This window comes from Phaseolus vulgaris, chromosome 7 (assembly GCF_000499845.2).
Source record: "Phaseolus vulgaris cultivar G19833 chromosome 7, P. vulgaris v2.0, whole genome shotgun sequence".
Lineage (NCBI taxonomy): Eukaryota > Viridiplantae > Streptophyta > Magnoliopsida > Fabales > Fabaceae > Phaseolus > Phaseolus vulgaris.
This window is the reverse complement of record NC_023753.2, coordinates 27,261,108-27,284,228: the sequence shown is the minus strand read 5'-3', so window position 1 is coordinate 27,284,228 and position 23,121 is coordinate 27,261,108. Positions and strand designations below refer to the sequence as shown.

General features: G+C 36.5%; 4 protein-coding genes across 6 annotated transcripts; 1 reads left to right on the top strand and 3 right to left on the bottom strand.

Moving 5' to 3' along the window:
* The first annotated feature begins 232 nt into the window (after positions 1-232).
* LOC137829343 (uncharacterized) lies at positions 233-1,319 on the top strand. The gene is made up of 2 exons (XM_068636152.1): positions 233-1,192; positions 1,290-1,319. Exons 1-2 carry the CDS (start codon positions 233-235, stop codon positions 1,317-1,319), a joined length of 990 nt encoding a protein of 329 aa, XP_068492253.1.
* A 7,729-nt stretch (positions 1,320-9,048) lies between these two features.
* LOC137829554 (E3 ubiquitin-protein ligase SGR9, amyloplastic) lies at positions 9,049-10,341 on the bottom strand. The gene has a single exon (XM_068636379.1). The coding sequence runs from the start codon at positions 10,202-10,204 to the stop codon at positions 9,395-9,397; it is 810 nt and encodes a 269-aa protein (XP_068492480.1). The 5' UTR covers positions 10,205-10,341; the 3' UTR covers positions 9,049-9,394.
* On the bottom strand, positions 9,049-14,578 carry LOC137829553 (pentatricopeptide repeat-containing protein At2g37310). 3 transcript variants are annotated; one of them, XM_068636378.1, is made up of 3 exons: positions 12,384-14,578; positions 12,250-12,302; positions 9,049-12,153 (listed from the first exon to the last, which is right to left on the bottom strand). In XM_068636378.1, exon 1 carries the CDS (start codon positions 14,529-14,531, stop codon positions 12,540-12,542), a length of 1,992 nt encoding a protein of 663 aa, XP_068492479.1. In that variant the 5' UTR covers positions 14,532-14,578; the 3' UTR covers positions 9,049-12,153; positions 12,250-12,302; positions 12,384-12,539. The 3 variants fall into 3 exon arrangements, with proteins under 3 accessions (XP_068492479.1, XP_068492478.1, XP_068492476.1); XM_068636377.1 differs by lacking the exon at positions 12,250-12,302; XM_068636375.1 differs by lacking the exon at positions 12,250-12,302 and having other exon boundaries at positions 9,049-12,157; positions 12,384-14,577.
* Positions 14,579-17,162: 2,584 nt separating this feature from the next.
* Positions 17,163-17,735, bottom strand: LOC137829342 (pathogenesis-related protein 1A-like). Its single transcript, XM_068636150.1, has one exon. It carries the CDS (start codon positions 17,733-17,735, stop codon positions 17,163-17,165), a length of 573 nt encoding a protein of 190 aa, XP_068492251.1.
* Between the last annotated feature and the right edge of the window lie 5,386 nt (positions 17,736-23,121).

Here is a 23,121-nt window from a genome sequence, read left to right as displayed (position 1 = left end):
TCGTAATATGGTATCAGAGCTCCTGATCTTTAGGAGTCTCTGACCGTGCCTGAAAACCCTAAGTTGCAGCCGTCATTGCTGCACAACATTGAGCCTTGCTGCAGCCTTCATTGCTGCACAACCTTGGCCTAATCGCAGCCTTCATCGCTGTGTAGCCTTCACCGCAGTTACTGTTCACCACGCCACTGTTCGTCACGGTTACTGTTCACCACAGCTACTGTTCATCACTGTGATGGCTGAGATCACTGAGATCGTGAATCCTATTGGGGACAGATCCCAAATTGCTGGAGAATTGCAGAATGTTCATTCTGCTTATAGATTAAATGGAAAAAATTATCTCAAATGGTCTCAACTCATTAGAACCATCTTGAAAGGAAAAGGAAAGGTCAGTCACCTGACTGATATTGTCCCTGATGAACAGGATGCCAAGTTCAAATCATGGGATGAAGAAGACTCCATGATCATGGCATGGCTGTGGAATTCAATGGTCCCAGAAATAAGTGATACCTGCATGTTCCTTAAATCAGCAAAGAAAATTTGGGAGGCAGTAGAACAAACCTATTATAAGGCCAAGGATGCTGCTCAAATATATGATGTAAAAGTGAAAACCGTGGCTGCCAAGCAGGGAAACAAATCTGTTACAGAATATGCCAATCAACTCAAGTCCCTATGGATGGAATTGGATCACTACCGAGTTATAAAAGCAAAATGTTCAGAAGACTCAGCAATCCTTAAGGAGTATATTGAACAAGATAGAGTCTATGATTTCTTGGTTGGCCTGAATCCTGAATATGATCAGGTTCGAATCCAAATCTTGGGAAAAGAGAAAGTCCCAGGGCTTAATGAAGTGGTAGCCATTATTCGGAGTGAAGAAAGCATGAGAGGACTAATGTTGGAGACCCCAACTACTGAAAGCTCAGCAATGAAAGCTAAAGGAGGAACAACCATGATAACTAACCAGAAGAAAAGCGGGTTTTCCAATATAGAGAAAAAACAGGAGGAAGTCTGGTGTACCTACTGCAACAAGCCGCGCCACACAAGGGAAAAGTGCTGGAAATTACATGGAAAACCCCCAAGAAGAGAATGGGGCCAGAAAGGAGGCCATCCAAAAAGGGATGGACAAAGACAAACACACATTGTTAATGGACAAGGAGAAGAATCTGTCCAGCTGAATCATGAAGAGATAGAAAAGGTAAGGTCCTTCCTTAGTAAATTGGAGAAGCCCTCAGGTTTGTGCTCCTTAACATATTCTGGTAAGTTTCCATTTTCTTTTGGACTTACTGCTTCAGATACACCCTTTACCCATTTCTGGATACTAGATTCTGGTGCTACTAACCTGGTGCTAAACTCTTTTTGCCAAAAGGAAGGGATAATTCATGAGTCTTCATGTGTTAACACACCCCAACAGAATGAGATTGCAGAAAGAAAAAATGGGCACTTATTAGACCAAACTAGAGCTCTACTTTTTCAAAATCATGTCCCTAAGAAATTTTGGGGGGAAGCCCTTTTTACTGCCACCTACCTAATCAATAGGTTACCCTCTAAAATCTTAGCATCAAAAAGCCCCATGGAAGTCCTATCCTTCTTCTACCCACACCTAAACCCTACAAATAAACTCCAACCTAGAATATTTGGGTGTGTATCCTTTGTGCATGTTCATAGTAATGAAAGGGGAAAATTGGATCCTAGGGCTGTCAAATGTGTATTCTTAGGGTACTCAACCACACAAAAGGGATACAAGTGTTTTCACCCCCCGTCAAAGAGATTCTTTGTGTCAAGGGATGTCACATTCAACGAACAAGAGAGCTACTTCCAGCCTCATCTTCAGGGGGAGAATGTAAGAGAGGAAGATGAGCCTCTCATGCTTCCAAATATGGCATTTGGACCTGAAATTGGGACAAATAGCATTACTGTCCCTGAAACTGAGACAAGAACAAAACAAGCACCTGAACCAGCAGCAAGACCTGAATCAGCTCCTGAACAAGCACCTGAATCAGCAGTTGAATCTGCACCTAATGGTGGTGGGAAATTTGGAAAAAATCTGGTATATTCAAGAAGAGCAAAGGTCATTCCAGAATCTATCCATGTCCAAGAATCCAACCTACCATCTTTACATCAAGTAACAGTTTCTAATCCTAGAAATTCCAATAACTCTAATGAGTTTATTTTGGAAAATTCAGAAGCACAGGTGGATCAAAACCTGGATCTTCCTATTGCCCTTAGAAAAGGAACCAGAACCTGCACCCAACAACCACTTTACCCTCTATCAAATTTCCTATCCTTTGAAAAATTCTCTCCTACCCATAAAACCTTTTTCACAAACTTAAACTCTACACCCACACCTTCCTCTGTATCTGAAGCATTATCTGACAGGAAATGGAAATAAGCCATGGATGTGGAAATGGAGGCACTAAACAAGAACATGACCTGGGAGCTTGTCACCTTACCAACTGGAAAAAAACCAGTAGGGTGTAAGTGGGTATATGATGTAAAGTATCGGGCTGATGGGACTATTGAGCGTTACAAGGCAAGGTTAGTAGCCAAAGGATTCACTCAAACCTATGGAGTGGATTACTTGGAGACATTTACCCCGGTTGCTAAGATGAACACGGTCAGAGTAATATTGTCATTAGCAGCAAATCATGATTGGGATATGCAGCAGTTCGATGTGAAGAATGCAGTCCTACATGGAGACCTTGAAGAAGAAATATACATGGAGTTGCCCCTGGCTATGATGGACAGGTTGCTGCTGGAACCGTTTGTAAGCTAAAAAAAGGCTCTATATGGGCTGAAACAATCCCCAAGAGCATGGTTTGGAAGATTCACCAAAATTTTGACAAGTTTGGGCTACAAACAGAGCCAAGGAGATCACACTTTATTTATCAAACATTCAGTTTCAGGAGGAGTAACAATATTATTGGTGTATGTAGATGATATTATAATAACTGGAGATGACAAAGAGGAGCAGCAAACGTTAAGTCAACGTCTTCCACGGAATTTGAGATTAAGACATTAGGGAGACTTAAATATTTTTTGGGAATTGAAGTGGCCCATTCCAAGAAAGGAATCTTCATATCTCAACAAAAATATATTACTGACTTGCTTAAAGAAACAGGAAAGACAGCCTGCAAACCAGCAAGTACTCCAATTGATCCAAATATAAAGTTGGGAAGTACGAAGGAGGATAATGCCGTGGACAAGGAAATGTACCAAAGACTCGTGGGCAGGCTTATTTACTTATCTCACACTACACCAGACATTGCTTTTGTTGTGAGTCTAGTCAGCCAATTTATGCACCAACCAAAGGAGGCACATTTGCAAGCTGCCCTTAGAATTGTGCAGTATTTAAAAGGGACTCTAGGAAGAGGGATTTTGTTCAAACGAAACAAAAGTGTTCGTCTTGAAGCATACACGGATGCAGATTATGCAGAGTCAGTTGTGGATAGGAGATCAACTACTGGATACTGCACATTCCTTGGTGGACATCTAGTGACTTGGAAGAGTAAAAAACAAAGTGTAGTAGCTAGATCAAGTGCTGAAGCAGAATTTCGAGCAATGGCCCAAGGAATATGTGAACTTCTATGGCTGAAGATTATATTGGAAGACTTGAAGATAAGGTGGGATGAACCTATGAGGTTATATTGTGACAATAAATATGCAATTACATAGCCCACAACCCAGTACAGCATGATAGAACTAAACATATCGAGGTGGACAGACATTTTATTAAGGAAAAGTTAGACATTGGCTTGATCTGCACCCCATATGTGTCCACTCAAAGTCAACTTGCAGACATACTCACCAAAGGGCTGAACTGCAGTAACTTTGAAAGAATTATATCCAAGCTGGGAATGGAGAACATCTATCCACCAACTTGAGGGGAGTGTCAAAACTGTGTTGTATTTTTTAGGAAGTTTTATATTTTATCCTTATTATATTTTTATTTTGTATCACAGCTGTATCTTACTATTAATATTAGGATTATGTATTTAGAAACAATCCCACAATCATAGGGATTTGTTTCTCTAGAATTAGTTGTCCATATTTCCTAAAATAACTAGCAGGCTCATGTATATATAGGTCTAATGACCTCATAATTTAATAGAAGAAAATATTATTCCTTCTAAACTTGATAAAACATATATCTGGTCTAGTGTTTACAAGATACAAAAGACGTCCATTGAGTCTTCTATAACTTGAAGGTTTATGAATGTCAACTTCTTCAAACATATTATCTGCCTTTTTCTGCAAGGGTGTGGTTGCTGGTTTGGCACCTAGCATTCCTGCATCATCAAGGATCTCAAGAGCATATTTTTTTTGACAAAGATGAATACCTTCATGTGTTCGCGCTATCTCTAAGCCAAGAAAATATTTCAATTTACCTAGATCTTTGATTTTAAAAGTAGCATTCAACAAGTTCTTCACAGTATTTATCTCATGCATATCATCACCAGTTAGAATAATCTCATCTACATAGACTAATAAAGCAATAAAAGATTTTTCTAATTTTTTGATAAAGAGAGAATTATTAGCTTGAGATTGGATGAAACCTATGGTTAAAAGATATGAGGCAAGCTTTTCATACCACTGTCTACTGGCTTCTTTCAAGCCATATAAAGATTTGGTCAGATGACAAACTTGATTTGGTTTTGCATTGATAATTCCAGGAGGAACTTCCATATATACTTCTTCAGTGAGATCACCATGTAGGAATGCGTTATCCACATCTAGTTGTTCAAAGTGCCAATCTTTGACAGTCGCAATAGCAAGAATCATGCAAATTGTTGTCAATTTTGCTGCTGGGGAATATGTTTCGATGAAGTCAATCCCTTCTCGCTGGTGTAGCCTTTTGCTACTAATTGAGCTTTGTACCTCTCAATATTTCCATCAGCTCTTCTTTTAATTTTGTAGACCCACTTACATCATATGGGAGTCTTACCCTCTTGAAGGTCCACTAACTTCCAAGTGTTGTTGATCTCAAGAGCTCTAATCTCGTCGCTCATGGCTGCCTTCCATTTATCAGATTTAACAGCTTCCTCATAGGTATGTGGTTCAGTTTGCAAAAAAAGGGAAACAAAGTAGTTAAAATGTTCATCAGATAAATTTTTATATGAAAAGACCGAATTGAGTGCATACCTTGTTGTGCCAGAGTTTATTACCTTCTCTGAAGAGGTTAGCAATTGATGATGATAATCCTCAAGGTATGCAGGGCATCTTCGACTTCTTGTTGATCTTCTAAGATCTCCAACATCTCTGTTCTCAGTGTTTGCAACTTCATTCATGTTGCCTCTATGATAACTGTCATGTGGACTTTCATACATGTATTCCATAAAATTCTGATCATAGTTTAGCTCGTTTTGTTCACTTTTATCAGTGACTTGACAAAAACTTTTCTCATAGAAGAGAACATTTACGGAGACAAATATTTCTCTGGTTTGTACATCAATGACTATATAACCTTTTGTTCCTGCTTTAAATCCCAAAAAAATACATCTTTTGGCTTTATGATCAAGTTTATTCCTGTTGTTTTCAAGAGTAGAGGCAAAACACAAACATCCAAAGATATGAAGATTACTTATATCAGGGACAATGGTGTACAATTTTTCATATGGACATTTATTTGAAATAACAGGAGAAGACACTCTATTTATGAGATGAACAACATGCATTATGGCGTAAGACCAAAAAATTTTAGGAAGATTAGATTGAAACATGACACACCGGGTCACATTTAAGATGTGTTGATGCTTACGTTCTACCACAGAATTTTGTTATGGTGTCTCAACACAAGTGGTTTGGTGAATGATACCGTACTTATCATAAAAATCCTTCCAGCAAAATTCTTGGCCATTGTCAGTTTTGATAATTTTAATTCCTTTATCAAATTGATTTTTAACCATGATAACAAAGTTGCTTAAAAAACTATGTGTTTCATTTTTATTTTTCATCAGATATACCCAAGTAAATCTAGTGTAATCATCCACGACAGTGAGAAAATATTTGTGACCATGAATAGAAGGAATACTAAAGGGACCCCAAATATCAATATGAACAAGATCAAAAGAATTATCACATGTACTTTTGCTTTAAGGAAAAGGTAATTTATGTTGTTTAGCAAGATGGCAAGGAGTACACATATTGTTCTTATCAAGGTATATGTCTGGATAGGTCTTACTCATGCATTCTAACACCTTACTCGAGGGATGTCCCAATCTACAATGCCATGTATCAAGATTTTTGACATGCTGAACAGGCTCATCAATTTGAGTGAAGAGAGCAATGTTCTTCTCGGATGAAAATCAAGATTATAAAGTCCTGCACCAAGCCTAGCTCGTCCAATCATCTTGGTTGTAGCTGTGTCCTGAATTTGACATTCATCACGAAAGAAAACAAATTTATAGTTAAGTGAAGTGCTGAGTTTCTGAACAGATAGTATATTCAGGGTAAATTCAGGAATAAATAAAACATTGTATATTATGAAATCTTCAGATGAGACTATAGTCCCAACACATTTTGCAATAACTTGGGTATTGTTAGGAAGTCTAACTTTCACAGGCTCAATTTCATAATAAGTCCAAAACAAAGACATATAACAGGTTACATGATCAGTAGCTCCGATATCAAGAATCCAGGATTTTGGATGAGTTTTACCTTTCTCAAGTGGTTGATCAGTGGCAAGATTACTAATTTTTCCTTTGTCATTATTCATTTGAATAATATCAACAATTCTCTGCATCTGTTCAGTTGATAAAGTATTCAGAATTTGATGATTTAGAAACTTATCTTATGGAGAATTTTTTTCAACCATCTGCTCTTCAAGATTTTCTTCCGCATTCGTAGCAGCGTGTGCGATTCTCTGTTTGATCCATGGTGGATAACCGTGTTTTGAGTAGCATTCATCCGCAGTATGGTTCATCTTGTTGCAGAAGGAGCACTACTTTCCAAAATTCTTTCCTCTGACTCTGCCATTTCCTTTCCATCCATTGATGTTTCGTTTTTTACTAGATTGGATTGCGTTGTTAGTCAGAATTTTTGACTCTATGACAGCGGCATCACTGAAAGTTCTTTCTTGTCTCTCTTGTTGCAGGGCAAGAGAAAAAAATTTGTTTATACCTGGTAATGGTTCCATGAGAAGAATCTGGGTCTTTATGCTGTTATAAATTTCTCCGAGGCATTTCAGAAAGACATAACTATTTCTGATTCTCTGTATTCGAGGATGATCTTGGACAATCTACAGGTGCATTTGGAACTACAGATGCATGTAGGAATGAGTTGCAATGAATCCAGTTCTTCCCACAATATTTTGGAATCTTTGTAATACTTAGAAATGCTTCTCTCTCCCTGCCTGATCGAATTTATTTCTTGAAGGAGATCAGAAGTGCGGAAATGGTTGCTTTTGGAAAATCTCTCCTTTAGATCTTCCCATAAATCCCTTGCGTTGTCAATGTAAATGGCGCTTTGAGCAATTTGTGTGACCAGGCTTCGATTAATCCACAAAATCACAATGACATTGTAGCGTTCCCATGCTTCGTATTGCTTGCTCTTGCGTGTCGGTTTTGGAATTTCTCCACTGACAAATTTAAATTTTTTCTTCGAGAGCAAAGCCCTTTTCATCGCGCGACTCCATGAATGATGGTTACTGCTGTCAAGGGGAGGTGAAACTAAGACCGCTCCTGGATTCTCTCTGGGATGAAGATAGTAGGGGACTCGCTGGGTCTTGTGAAGAGTCCTCGGAAGCCATGGAAGGAACAAGATGAGAGGATACAAGGATGGAAAGAAAAGAGGGAGAAACGGAGTATCAAAGTGAGCGCAAGTCATAGTGGGTCAAACTCGCTCTGATACCATCTTGAATTTCATGTTTACAAGAAGCAAGAAATGAACAGAACAGTGTGGGTGAAGAAGAAAGCGGTTTCTCGAAAGAACTGAAATTGTATTTTCATTTCTTTTTTTTTTAATCCAGTAACCATTACACTGATAAGGCTTTATACATACAAAAGAGAAAAGAAAAGACTTTGGGCTTAGGAACAGAGCCCGTAAGAAGGATATAGGCCCAATAACTTAAACTTAAAAAGATCAGTCTAATTTTTTGAGCGTGTGAAGGAATTAACGAGAAAATTCATTGTATTCAACTTACAAAGTTATATTTGTTTTAGTTTGGTACTCTATTTTGCACTCAAACTAATAATAAAAATAAATATTTATTTTAAATATCTTTTTTATTTGATAAAGTTTTTTCATTATTTAATAAATAATTTAGTTATTATTAACTTATATTTTTACAATACAATTTAATTAAAATAATATAATATTTTTATTTAAATTTTTTAACATTTAAAAATAAACAATCAAATAGATTTTTTTAAATCAAAAAATTAATTTAAATATAATATTTTGTTAACTAATTTTTTTATAAAATTTTATTTAAGACATATTGAGTTTTTAACTCTTTTTATTTATATACATTTTTATTAAAAGGAAGTTAGTATAAATTAAATATTTTATTAATTTTAATTTGTGTTTTAATTGAAAAATGAAAAATATTATTAAAATTTTAAAAAAAATATAACGTTGCAGGACAAGGTATGGAGGCTGAGGGAGTAGTGAGAATTTGCCTTAAACAAAATAAGGGAAAGTGTAATGATATTTGCCAACCTATTCCCAATATACAACCACATGAAATGAAAAAATATTTATTTTATTATTTTATGAGCTGGTGCAAATTTTAGACAGAAAAAATAGGATTGTGAACTGGTATAACTTTTAAATATATCACTTATCATCTTCTCATCCAAGAGAAATGGGGAACATAAATTTAATATGACGGTTCTAAATTTAACATAGTAATAAAGAATTTAGCAGCCATATTGAAAGGTGGGCTTTCTTACTTGGCTTGCCACTTTATTAGAAATAAAAAAAAAAATGAATGATTCTACAAGTATAGTGTAGTAATAGATAGAATGTTTGCCAAACAACAAAATAATTGAAAGAATTATGAAGCTTGTAGCAAATTAGCAATTAATGCAAATAAAGTGGGAAATGAGGAAGACATTGTGAAAGTGAAAGGTATTGCAATACTATTATTAATTCTATGGAGATATATGTATCTGAGTCTTACACTGTCTATACATTCAGAACCTCACACTTGTACGTTTTATCTATCTATGCATCTATTCATTTGGCCATACAATCACACCCTTTGCCCTCTACCACAGGAGTCCTTCTCTCGACTCAAAAACATCAAATCAAACACAAACCCAACCGGTCCTCACAAAAAAATCACCAAATTACAAAACCTTAAGTAAGAAACTAAAAAAATAACAGTACAACATTAACCAGCGTTAAGGAAGCCATTTCATGTTTTCTTGTTGCAATGACGGTTAAGGAATTAGCGTAGCTACGAATCTTTGGCACCGGTTTTAACTAACACTTCCCACAGCCGTTGGATCTCTCCGAAGACATCATCGGACGGTAACCGAAACCTGCAGCAAGGGCACGTGTTCCTCTTCCCCAGCCACGGTAAGATACACATCCAGTGAAACAAGTGCTGACATGGCAACTCGCATACGTCTCTCCCTATTCCCATCTCCTCTCTGCATATCACACACTCTGTCCCACCGGCCCTCACCTCCACCGATGGCAGCGCCACCACCGCCGTAGCTGACGCCGCCACCTCCCCCGATTCCTTTCCTCCGCCGCAGTCAAGTGCGCCGACGAGTCTCCAGCACCGCGCCACGGTCTCAACAAAGGGAATTAGCACCGTGGAGCCCGTGCATGCCCCAAAGGGTGCAGAGGAAAGAGTCAACAATGAATCGGAGAAGATGGTTCTGAGGTTGATCCTCCATTGGGAAAAGGGTGCCTCGAGGGCATGTGGGTTGTGGTTGTGCGTTTCGCAGAGGAAGAGGAGGAGGAGCGCAGCGTCGAGGTCGCGCTGCCTCGTGGCTGTGGAAGGCGGCGGGGAGGTGGCAGTGAGGAGGTGGAGGGAGGAGAGGAGGTGACGGGCGATGAGGAGGGTCTTCTGGGGGAGGGAGAGGGAGTGGAGGTGGTGGAGGGTTAGAGAGAAGAGCGTTGGAGAAGAAAGGAGGGAGGCGAGGCGGCGATGGTGGTAGAGGGTTGCGGAGAGAATGGAGTGGGTGAGATCTGAGAATTGGGAAGGGGTGAGGGTGGAGAGTGCAGCCATGATTGTAGATGTTGATGTTTCTTCCATTGGGATCACTTGCCTTTGGACTTTTGCTTTTCAGACTATGGAATATGGAGGAGGAAGAAGAATGTGGCTTTTTATGTACTTGGGGGAGAGTGTGTGTGTGTTGCTGTGTTACCGATTATTACTATAATAAAATACACAACTAAGTCATACTCTTGATTGTATTGACCAATGTGTCCTTTGTTTCTGCTTCCTTTTTCTAACTTCTACCGTCATAGGACTACTTTCTTCTTAGTCGGTTGTCCGTTATATTCTTAGAAAGATATGATTGGATACGTCCCTGCTTCACTTTTACTTCATCTTCTCTATGTATAAGTCTCACAATGATTTCTCTAACTTTCTAGGAGGTAATGATTCTAATTCTAAATAGCTTAATTCTATGACTTTCATTAGTTAGTAATAATATATACCATCTCACACTCTTTAAGTTAGTCATTAATGCTTCTCGACAACAATATTATGTTGCCTATTGCAATCATATTCAAATATGTAGTGAATGGACAGATAAACATTAACAATCTTGATTTCTAAATTCTAGATTAATGTAAAATTTGCAGTTAAAAACAATTTAAAGAATTAAAATTTGTTCAATAGTTCAATTTTTTTTTTCTAAACTTAAAATCAAGCAGTCTTGAATGTAGGTAGTAACAGGTTGTGGATTACCTTATTTAGTTACTGAAGGCAGTAGAAAATCTGGAACGGTTATGTTGAACGTGGAATGAATAACAACGGTGTGACCCCTGTGGACATGGTGACCTAATGTGGCAACGTTTGTCCCACACGTTGAATGTCCAGAGCAAGCACGTTTCTTACTCTAGTGCTTTTCATTATCTCATTCAGATGTTTTCTCCCGACCGATTTTGCTAGGGTCAACAAAACAAGCAGAAGAGGAAGTTCCTTCATGGCCCATGCCCATGGCTCGTTCCTCTTGTCACTAAACCAAATTTACAAAAGAATACAATAATGCATTTCCACTGTAGAAATATTGGGCATCTTCATTATCTCATCCTTCGTTTACATGCACGCATTCTAATTTCTCAAAGCTCCAGTGTCTACCTACCATCGTGGAAACCTTGCAAATTGCTTCCGTGGCGCCAATGTGAAATTGATAAAGTATTACTAGGATCGTGAGCATTCTGGACAAAATACTAAAATATAAAGCCTCGTAGCCAGTGGCCCATTGCCTATTATTGAGAAAGAGAGCATAATGTTGGCACCCCAGGTTATGATTAAAGGAAAGGATATTTAACACATTTTGACGCTTTATTTGCAAGAAAACTATTTCCGAGACATGAATGGGGTAAAGATGCGAAAAGGAAAAGGTGGATCCAAGACAAGCCACACAAAATAAGACTATACAAATGAAACAATTATGCTTCCTGTGTTAAATTCCAACTGGCAGCGTCAAAATCAATGTTCAATGCATTCCTAAGTCTCATCTCACCAATTTGGCGATCCCAAAATCATTCTGGCCATTTTCAACAGAAAGTGTCCCTTTGTTGTAGCTTTTCACAAAATATTAGGTTCTCATCTCAGATCCACGCCGTATCTACTTAAATACCATAAATTTAAAGAGAAAAAAAAAAGTATACGTCCTGAAATTTTGGATCCTAAGTCGCATAACATGACCACAATGTAGGTTTCTTTTACGATAAATCCAACTACTGATACAATGGAAACTGGTAAGTTAACCTCACATATATATCACCACACACTCTACTTTTTACCTTCCCTTTTGGTTCTCTCACCTTCACCTTCACCTTGGGGCCAGCTGTGAGTTTTCCCCAAGACCCATTTCAGTAATGTGTTTCCTTTAGCCTAAACAAAGTATTTAACCACAAGGAAGCTCCTTTGCCATACAACATAATCTCTGGAACTAGGACAAAAGTTATTACCGCCAGCCCGAATAAATCTTTTTCGTTTATTTGCAGAACTGTGTCACAAGTCACAACCTACCTGGATGCAAATCAGAGTAGCTGTATATCAAACAAAGCAATCTTAACAGAACCCACAAAGTAAGCAAGGGTAAAATCTCAGTCCTTCATCACCTAAAAGAAAAATTATCAATATACTCCTTGGAGTCATGCAGTTCTAGGCCTATCTTGGGTGAAAAATTAGTAATCAGCAAGCATAAATTTAGTATACACAGTAAATCTTGATAAAAAAAGGATCGATTCCTAACCTAGTGCACCCAGTAGAGCTTGACATTTTTGCTGAGTATTTTGATGAAGGTGTTATCTAGTTTCAGCATCTCAGAAGTTGAGTGATCTCTTTTTCTCCGGCTATACAAGAGGTGAATGATCATATTTCAGCACAAGTTATCACATGCAGTTATTAACTAAACATTCTCGTAGTCTAACTCCTCCTGTAAAACATATCCTTCTTCCCTCAACAAACCAAGCAACCCTTCCAGCAATGCATAAATTTCATCAGATCTTCCATTGGACACATCCTTGGCAATGAAACTCAGTAACCCTCCACTCGTTTCAATCCAGCTACTTCCACGGACCTTCTGCAACCCAGTTTCTTTCATTCTTTCCCTAACCTCCCCAGCTTGTTCCCATTTCCCAGCATTTGAGAATAAATTGGCCATAATCATGTAATTCCCAGTATTTTCAGGCTCGATCTCAAACAAATGATCACAAGCAAACTTTCCCATTTCAACATCACCATAAACAGAAGCCCCATGCAGCAGAGCACCCCAAACTTTAGCACTTGGTTTAATTGGCATTTCAGAAATGAATTGTGTTGCTTCTGAGAGTTTTCCAGCTCGACTAAGAACACCCACCATGCAAGCATAGTGCTCTACCAAGGGTTGAAAACCACATTGTGAACGCATCGAATTAAAGATATCCCAAGCTTCAACGACCAATCCGGAATGAGCACAAGCTGTCAATACAGAAGTTAATGTCACCGGGTCAGGTTGAATTCCTTTATCTAGCATCTGAGTATACAGACTAAGTGCCAAACCAGCATCACCATGAGCAGCGTAAGCAGATATAATCGCTGTCCAAAAAACCAAGCTCCTACTCCGTGAAAGATCAAAAACCCTTTGTGCCCCGTGAATATACCCCAGCTTCGCATAAGCATCTATAATGGAGGTTGCCACATACACATTTTGCTCATAACCTCTCCTTATAGCATACCCATGCACTTCTTTCCCTCCTCGCAGGTTTGAGAAATACGAAAAAGAAGGAAGAACACTAGCAAGTGTGACAGCATTGGGACAGAAACCAGAACCCTGCAATTCCCGTACCAAATGAAATAACCCTTCAAACTCTTCATTCTGAACCATACCAGAAATCACAGCATTCGACATATTCAATCCAGGGTTCTTCACCCCTCGAAAAATACTCAAGGCTTCATCCACAAACCCGTAATCCATGTACCCCGAAATAATTGCTCCATAAGTAACCTCATCCTTCTCGCGCATTTCTTCAAACAACTCCCGCGCATAATTCAAATTACCACACTTCGCATACATAGCAACCACAGCATTGGAAAGCGAAACATCCATCTCAATGCCACTCTCTTCCACGAAACGGTGGACCTCAATTCCAAACGCAAGGTCCATGGACTGTCCACATGCCTGCATCACGCTCACCACCGTAACCGCATTGGGTGCAACCCCGGAAACATTCAACATTTCCAGGTACAACCTCTTACACTCATCGTAGAACCTCCGCTGAGAATACCCACCAATCATCGCGTTCCACGTCACGGTGTCTCTCTCGGACATTCCGTCGAACACTTTCCGTGCAAGCCAAACCTCATCGCACCTGCAGTAACACGTTATCAACGCGTTGAGAACAAAAATATCAGAGTCCAACCAGCGACGAAGAACAAAACAGTGAACCTCTTTCGCCAATTCGGGGCTACAGAACGACGACGCAAGCGTCTTCAAAATGCAGGATATGGTGAAGTTATCGGGGGAGGCGTTGGCGTTTGTCGAGGAGGTGAACGACACGAATAGATTGAGCGCGTCGCGGAACATTGCGTTGAAGGAGTAGCCAAGGAGCATGGCGTTCCATGTGAAGGTGTTTCTGCGGGGAGTCGCGTCGAACACCTTGCGCGCTTCGCGCGCGTGGTCGGATTTGGAGTAGAAGAGGATGAGTTTCGAGGCGAGGAAGTTATCGGGTGTGACGGAGAGAAGGAAGAGGCGAGCGTGAAGCTGCTTACCCTGGCGGAGGAGGCGGTGGTCAGAGCAGTACTGAATGGCGGAGCCATAGGCGGAGAAGTCGACGCCGGGGCGGGAGAGCCGTTGTCGGAGGTTGCCGGTGGACTGTGTTTGATATTGAAGGGTGGGAGCCAGCAGGCTACGGATCCTCATTCATTTATTTGGTGAGGAACTTTCAAATTCAAATTCTTTAACGTTGCTCCGTATTCATCAACAATAAAGGATAATTTGGGCTGGGTCTCAGGCCTAGTTTATTTTTATTGGCTTTCTATTTTCATAAATCATTGGCAGTTTTCTTCCTGCACCCATACATCTTCCACCCCCATAATGTTATGGAAAGACAAATTTATCCTTAATATTTTCTAAAAATCCCAAAATGCACATAACACTCATATTATACTTTTTTTTCTTCTTTGCACACAAAAAGAGTCAATTGTCTCCAAACGGCGTCATCTCTTGGTATAGGAATGTGTTTCTCTTGGTAGTGGTCGATGTTACGACAACTTGGTAGTGGTTTGGTGGTAAGCACAACTTGGTGCTTCTCTGTTCAAAAAATAAGGTAAGTAATTTTTTTTTCGCTTTTAGATTCGTAGTTCCATTTTTTTGGTGGACTTTCGTTTCCGAAGTTCATATGTTATAATTCCAGACAATGCAGTCCGCTAAGTTTATGGAACAGGAAATCCGAACTTTGTTTTTAACATTCCACAAATCTTTTGGATTGGAGGATCCATAGTTGTCTTTCGGATTTATGAATCTGTAATGTATTTTCGGATTTCTGAATCCATAATATTTCCAGATCCATCAATTTGTAATATTTCTGGATCCATCAATTCGTAACAAAATTAGGCTTTCGGATTCAACAATCCAGAAATCAACAATTTCTTAAAAAATTGCTCAGAAACATCTCCTCATCCAAAAAACAAAATGATTTACTTCCATCAATCCATAGCACACTCTCGGATCTCGATTTTCGGTAACCACAATTACTCCATAACCACCCATGCTTTTAAAAAAAAACTTAATTTTTACCTATAGAATCCAAACAACACTTCGACAACCCAATCCACTCCTTCACTTTACTTTGCGTAACTAAAATTACCCACCACCAACACTTCAGATGAACGGTGTCAAACCAACTCCACCAGTGTGCCCTTTTAAAAAAAGAGATGAAGGTCATTTTTTAAATTTCCAAAAATTATGGGAGTGCAGGAAGAAGCTACCTAAATCATTTAGGTGTTTCTTCCAGAACCCCAATAAAATTCTTTCTGTATTTCATTATTTTAAAAAAAATTGTTTTACCTTTTTAAAAATGAGTTTTAGATTATTTTTTCCATAATGTTTTCATAACACATTTTTAGAATATATTTTATGAATTCTGGATTTAGTATAAAAAATAAATGTGTTATGTAAAAGATATTATGGAATTGACTTTTTATCTTCGGATTTCTTAGAAACACCTATTGTGAACACCTATTATTCGATAATTTCTAAAACTTTTAAGGGTAATTTGGATATTTTTAAGTGTGTATAAAAATGTAGGGATGAAAAAAAATCCAAGTCTTTGGAGGTGTTTCTTTCTGCAATCCATTTTTTTCAAAATCCCAAAATTGCCCAACTCATTTTATTTGAAAATGTAGCTTTTGCAGTGTTTGGGTTGCAGGTGAGATCCTGAAAGTTGCTGTAGTAAAGGTTGAATTAGGCGGAGGTATTAGTGTATTGAGAAGGGTTCGATGGTGGTTTGAGGGAAAAAATTAGCGATAGTTTGATAACTTTTGGAATTGTGTAATGTTCTGAATTGTTGAGTTTAAAAATAAATATATACAATAAAAAAATAAATTTATAATTAAATAGTGTAAAAAAATATTAAAATAATAGTAATAAGAGTAAATTGTATAAAAAAATTGTGATTGTCATCTATAATTACTATCCTTTTGAAAATAGAGTTATGAGAAAGAGTTCTGTAATTGGTATCTGGTATCTGGAATGGATAAAATGAATTCCAAAATCGTGGTGATTCAGGCGTGGGAAGTCTATTTTAATTTTGGAATTCAATTTTTCCTCCAACTCCCCAAGCCCCTGTGGATTTAAGATTACCCAAAAATTCCAGATTAGAGATTTCTGCAAAACTTACCTTTCTTCTTGGATGAAGAGGAGCTTCAAACCCTACCACTTATCACCGGAATCCACTCTTACACATTACCGTGTACAACAAACTACGTACCAAAATTGCACGAAATACTCACGAGAACAATGTCATGTAAAAAACGCAGGAGGGAGACAGTGATGCAGGATCATTTTCGTCATTTCATGTTTTTGCGGAATGCAGCGGAAGAAACAGCCATTTTCGGTTACTCAACAGTTTTTGCCAGTAGCCGCATCAACTAGGTGGCAATTGTTGAATTATGTTTAGATCTTATTATTGAAATTTGTATGTGGTTTGAGTTTGGATATAATCTAATGCATAGAAAAAAACGTAAAAAAACACAGAATCTAAACACGAGGAATATCTAACATTCTGATTAGAACCCAAGAAGCAGAACAAGTGGTACAAAAACTCAAATAGATTACATAACTATACAGTAATTAGTATATACAGTACCAGAGGAGAATTAAGAGGTTATCTTGATCCCTCACAAAGAAACCTACATCACCACATTTGAATCAGCCATTTGGTCGATCATATACATGGGAATCGATCACGAAGGGGGATGGCACCGTCTCTCAATTAATTTCAAAAGAAACTAACAGAACTACGTGATTAGGGTTAGTAGGATGTGATATTGGTCATATATGTTCTTGCAAGGGGTTCTCGTTGTCGTAGTTACCAGGGGGGTCGTATTCGCACGCCATCAGCATGCCCATATCAGATTTGTGGCAATTCTGAAGAGCGCAGCCGACGCGGTTGGAGTCACGCCACACAACCTGGGTGAAGTGGCCGCAGGATTTTGGCGGCGGGGCGCAGGTGAGAGTTTTGAAATCGTACCACTGGTTCTCCTGGTACCAGTAGTAGGTGGCGTCGGAGGGGTTCCAGGTGCGCTTCTTCCCCCAGAAGATGTTCTCGCCGTATTTGGAGTTGGAGTGGATGAGCCTGCAATCCTCGTAGCGTTGCATGAGGTACCCACGTGCGTAGGAGGCCAGATTCTCGTCCCAGGCGTACGCCGGAAGGTGGTACTGTTTCCTTATCCAGTTGTGCGCGTGCAGGAACTCCTCCGCCAGCAACGTTTTGTTGGTGAATTTCACGTCGTCAACGGCGGGAACGTAGCCGAAGTACTTTCTAGCGTTGATCGGCGTATGGGCTGAGACGGCCCCGGCGAGGAGGAGGAGGAGGAGGGAGCAGATGAATGGGAAAGAAGGCATTGCGGAATAGCCCCTCCAGAGTTGCTTGCGAGACGAAATTGGGATGGAGCCTTTTATACGTGTGTCTTCATTTACTTTACAAACTAATTTACAATTTTCAGATTCACGTGCTTTCTGGGCGTTCGCACACCATTAATTCCTCTATTTACAGAGTTTTTCTTTTTCTAGGTTACTCTATGGAATGGAACACACACATTTCTCTTCACTGCTAATTCTTTGCTATACAATAATTCATTTTTCAATCAAAATATATTACAACAAAAAAAAACCCTCTTCATATCTTATAATTAATTATGTATGTTATATAAAAAATATTTTACTTTTTCTTCTTCTAAAATTTCTTATAGATAATAATGCGATGTATACGTGCTGTTATTGAAATAATTAAAATTGTTAAGGAGAAACCCTCTCCTTCCTAAATTATCTTATTTTGTTTCATCCTTTGTTCTTTTGCTTTGCGTTTTGTGGCTTCGCCAATTTCCTTTTTTATAGTTACTTAGTTCAAAAAAATTATGATTCTAAGCTAAATCACTTCACATTGAATTTAATTCTTCCCCTTTCCGTACAATGTAAAATAAAAATTAAATATATTTTTAGTCAGATAGTTTTACTTTCCATGCTCTAAAATTTCAAGTATTAATTTTAGTTTATATAAAATGAAGAAATTTAGTTCCAAATATTATAAAATGTTTTCTTGAATTCCTCCAAAATCATGTGGTGTTATAATTATAACAAAAGTCTCTAATGTAAAAATAGAAAGTTCAATCTCATCGTTACAAGGGATTTCTTATGCCATACATACTTGAAATTGTATGATGTGAATCTAAAGTTAAAGTTTTTTTTCTTCCTTTTTCGAAAATTATGACTTCACCATATATCATTTTCCATATACATAAATAATTACTATAGCAAAGACACCATCATCTTTCTTCATTTTCATTTCTTATATTTTGTACCTACAAATTTATGATTCATTTTAACTTTTATCTCATTCATCTTTATATCAACTTCACCATTAACGTTAATGTGTTGAGTCTGAACTCAAAATTTACTATGTGTTTGTTCAGTAGATTTTGACTTGTCAATTCACATATATTATTGATTCAAGCTCACTTGATTCTTTATCTCTTTTGAAAGAAGTGTTTTTTTAACAAGTTGTGTGAATTTTAGTCAATTGCTTTGAGCTTTCAATCAGTTGAGAAAAGCTATTGTTCAAGGTCTTGTGACTACACCAAGTTTTTTTCCCAATTGATTTGTCGTAACAACTGGTTGATTGACACTTAGTGTTTTTTAAAAGTTTTAAAAAAGCTTTGTTTTCTTTTGTTTTTTTTGTAAGGCAAAAAAATCGATTATTTCGATAAAACAACTGGTTGTCTGTTTTATGTGAAATCCTTAACAGAAAAATAAATAATCAGTTGTTTTTCAAATCAATTAGTTGTTTCTTTAACTGAATTATGTTATGAATTGCAAACTGTTTTTAAATGTTTCTAACTATTTTTTATTAATGATCTAACAATTTTAACCACTTCTTTAAATTTATACAAAGACTCAATTGTGATCATTTGAAAAGAATAAGAAAAAGAGTTTATTAAAAACGTTTTGAAGAGAAGATCAATAGCTTTTTGATCATTGCTTGTGTGCGAAATAGGAATTGAGTTTTCTATTCATTTGTACTACTGCTTCGTAAAGCCTAGGTGTATTCTATTTTCTTATTTGAATACTGTAATTGTGTGTAAGTTAGTTTCAGGTTTCTGGAAAATTGTGGTGTTGCCTAGGAGTGTTGTGTGTTCTTGAGGGGTTCAAGATCAACATTCTTGGTGTGTGTTTTGTAATCTAGTGTTGATTGCATAGTGAATTCTCAGTGGTTAGTTGAGGACTTGATGTAACTCTTGGTTAAGAGTGAACCAATATAAATCTCTCTGTGTGAATCTCTCCTTCCCTACCCTTGTACACTGCTTTGTAATTTGTTCTTTGTTTTCTGGTATAAACAATAAGTTGTTTCAATAAAGCAATTGATTGATTTTTACAGAACTTTTCACTCTACTTACTTCCAAACTTTACGAAAATCTTTTGAAAACAATTCACCCCCTCTTGTTTTGGCCACACATTCTAACAACGTGATCAAATCCTAAATTAGTTCAATGATCCAGTTTTGGAAGGCTAAATTATCATGACGTTGATCGCATTATCGATTAAAAAGGACGACCACCCCTCAATTTTAACTATATTCATGGTATAACATTTTATTACCAAGATTCTCGCAAACACTCTCAACTAAATCCTACAACATACACATTCATTGCGTGGATTATTCGATTTCAAACTTTGCAAAGCGTGAGTCGTCTATAAAAGTAATATCATTATAAGAAAATAGGGACAAATATTTTTTAACGAGAAACTTTATATTTTTCTCATTGGTGTGGAAAGAGAATTTTCATTAGACTTTTCACTAAGAAAAATGATTACATTAATTAAGTCCAAGACATCATTAGTAAAATTCTATAACCAATTTTTTTATACAAATCTATTTACTAACTAATGTGAATAGTTTTTTAGAATCTATTTTTAAGTTTTTGTGATATCTAAAAGCATGTTTCAAAGCTTATATACTACATTATTAACATTTAAATTTTAAATTATGAATTTGGTATAGAAATTGTACTAGACAGAGCGCCCACGGCTTAGTGCTAAGTGGTCGGGGCTCGGTGCATAGTAGAGACAGGTAAGCTCGACTGTTGGGCTAGTAAAGTGGGTCCAGTTTGGTCGGTAAGCCCTTTAAGGCGTAGTTAAAATAAACTTTTTATACGTTGGTATAAGGCTACTAGTAAAGGGTATTTTCGAACCTAGGGGTACGTATAGTACATGTGGTGCCTTGGGCAAATAAGTGTTTCTTTTAACCTAAGTATGTGTGTTATAGGGCACATAGTGGTTAAGTTGCATGCATGGTAAAAGATAACGTTGCACCATGAGAAGGGTTCATGTAAGCAGAATATCTCCCTGTTGTTGGTGCCTAAGATGGTGCCCTGCTGGCAGGTGGTTGTTCTGTTATTATTTTATGTTCTCCTTAGAGATAAGATTTTGATTCCTTTCTGTTGTAGCACCTTGAGAGAAAGCGTCCACAAACAAAATGTTTTCCTGTTAACTTTCAGTTGAGATTATATTCTCATGAGAGAAAGCTCTTACAAGAGATAAGCTATAAAAGGGGCTTGTAACCCCAGGTAAAGGTACGTTGTTTCTGAGCTAGAAACCGAATACTTCTTAAATTTTAGTAAGCCTTTAATGACTTGATCGTCGGAGTGTAATCAACAGGTAGGGCCCCCTTTGTTTCAACGGAGTCGCGTTCCGGTGCAACAAGACATAGAACAGATTCCAAAAGAGGCAGATCAGGGCTAGAGCTTGTCGCCAAGGTCAACCGATGAGGAAGTCAACCAACAAGTACAAAAATAGATATTATAAAGTAAAAGTATAAACAAGTGAAAATGATAATATATATACCTATCTGTCATAAGGTCGAGATTGTCAAAAAAGGTGGGTGACAGTGTATATCCCCTAACCGAGTCTTTATTGACATCAATGACAATTATGAATAAAACAACATACTCAATGAGTCTTGATTGATGAGCGACTATCTATGGAGTGATGAATGACAATCATATAGTCAAATCAAAGACCGACACCTAAGAAATCTACAAATACTAGTATTCAAGAAATACAATCTATCTTATCTTGTATTTTTAACTCTCGTATTGTTAAACACTTTTCGTCATCTTTGTGCTCATACTAACTTAAACACAAGAGAGTCTTTTTCAGGTCGACATCCTCCTCTTGTTGGACATAAATTGAAAACTCGTTTTCTGATAAATACTCGGTCCTTGTCGAGGTACTTTCTGACTTCATCTCCGATAAAAACAATATATATTATAATATCTATAAACCACTAAATTTATAGATTACTTTTAAAAATAAAAATGACATTTTATTGCATCATAATTCTTAAAAAACGAAAGATAATAAATTTTAGATTGCCAGATGTTATTCATGTATACAACTTCAACTATTAGGTAGATAAAATTTAGTAACATTTTTATGAACTTTTTGATAATTATCCAGCTTATTAGAAGGACTAAAATAAGAACATTCAGAGATTAATTCATTTATCCTATTTAATTTTTAATATTAATTTTAAAATAAAATAATAACGTTTGCATGCTCTGGGTGTCACTTTTTATAAATATTTGAACTTTCATTAAACTTGTGAAATGATAATAGGAACAACCAATAATTTTATATTTTTAAAGAATAAGTTTGTGGAAAACGTAAAGTTTAAGCATAAATATTTACAAATTGATAAACATATTTGTAAACGATAATAAGGATAAAAAGGTTATAAAAAAGTTAATTTAAAAATTCTCATATTTTCTTTCATGCTACGAATAACAATATTTTTGTGTTTTATTACACATTTTTAATTAATTTTATAAAAAAATGATCATATTAATGTAAAACAAAGAGTGAATCAAATTACTTCAAAAATTCTCTTTAGTAAATGATAAACACACAAATTTAATAATAATTTTTTAAAATTATTTTTATTAAAATATTCTTTTGGAGTTTTAAGAATGAAAATCTTGTAATAAATTATTTTAATTGATTTTATTTAACATTTATTTTTCAATTGATATTAAGATCAATTCGTTCAATCAAAATTAAGCGCTTGTAGTTGATCTATAAAATATAAAAATATATTCACACTATGCAAAACATAAGAAAAATTAATTTCAATTGAATAATTTACTGAATTACAAAAATAAATAAATTATGAAGAACTAAATGACTTCATCTTTGAAATAAATATTTTATTTCGCTAATGACTTCCTACTCAATTCAGAACCTATTTTAATCTAGAATCAATTTTAATATAAAATTACAAAAACAAAAGCTATGATTTAATAAAGTTAATGGACAAGAGAATATTAAATAACATGTAGAAGAAAAATAATAAGAGCATCCACGAGTCCACAAACATATGGTGTTTCAAAAGTAAAATAAGAAATATTGAAAAAAAAAACTAGACTGTGACATAAGTCAATATTTTGAAAGTCAATATTAATTATATAATCAATTGATATTAAGAACTCATTCGCATTTTTTTACAATTTAAATGAATTCATATTGATACATGCATGATTTAATTTTTAAAACAACTATGACAACTAACAAAATCAAATTGTTAACTTATAAAGAAATTTGTTTTATATTTTTATTGTTTTTGTAAAAATATTAATGGAAAAGTTTCTCTTCGAGTAGAACTTAAGTCGTTCAAGATTTTTTATTAACAAGTGTTGAAGCGCTGCTTCAAATTTAAAAACACGAATTAATCTAAATC

Coding starts and splice junctions, on each gene's coding strand:
- LOC137829342 (XM_068636150.1), bottom strand. CDS start 17,735: ATGCCTTCTTTCCCATTCATCTGCTCCCTCCTCCTCCTCCTCCTCGCC.
- LOC137829554 (XM_068636379.1), bottom strand. CDS start 10,204: ATGGAAGAAACATCAACATCTACAATCATGGCTGCACTCTCCACCCTC.
- LOC137829553 (XM_068636378.1), bottom strand. CDS start 14,531: ATGAGGATCCGTAGCCTGCTGGCTCCCACCCTTCAATATCAAACACAG.
- LOC137829343 (XM_068636152.1), top strand. CDS start 233: ATGGCTGAGATCACTGAGATCGTGAATCCTATTGGGGACAGATCCCAA. Junction 1,193..1,289: donor ATCATGAAGAGATAGAAAAG/GTAAGGTCCTTC, acceptor TTACTGCTTCAG/ATACACCCTTTACCCATTTC.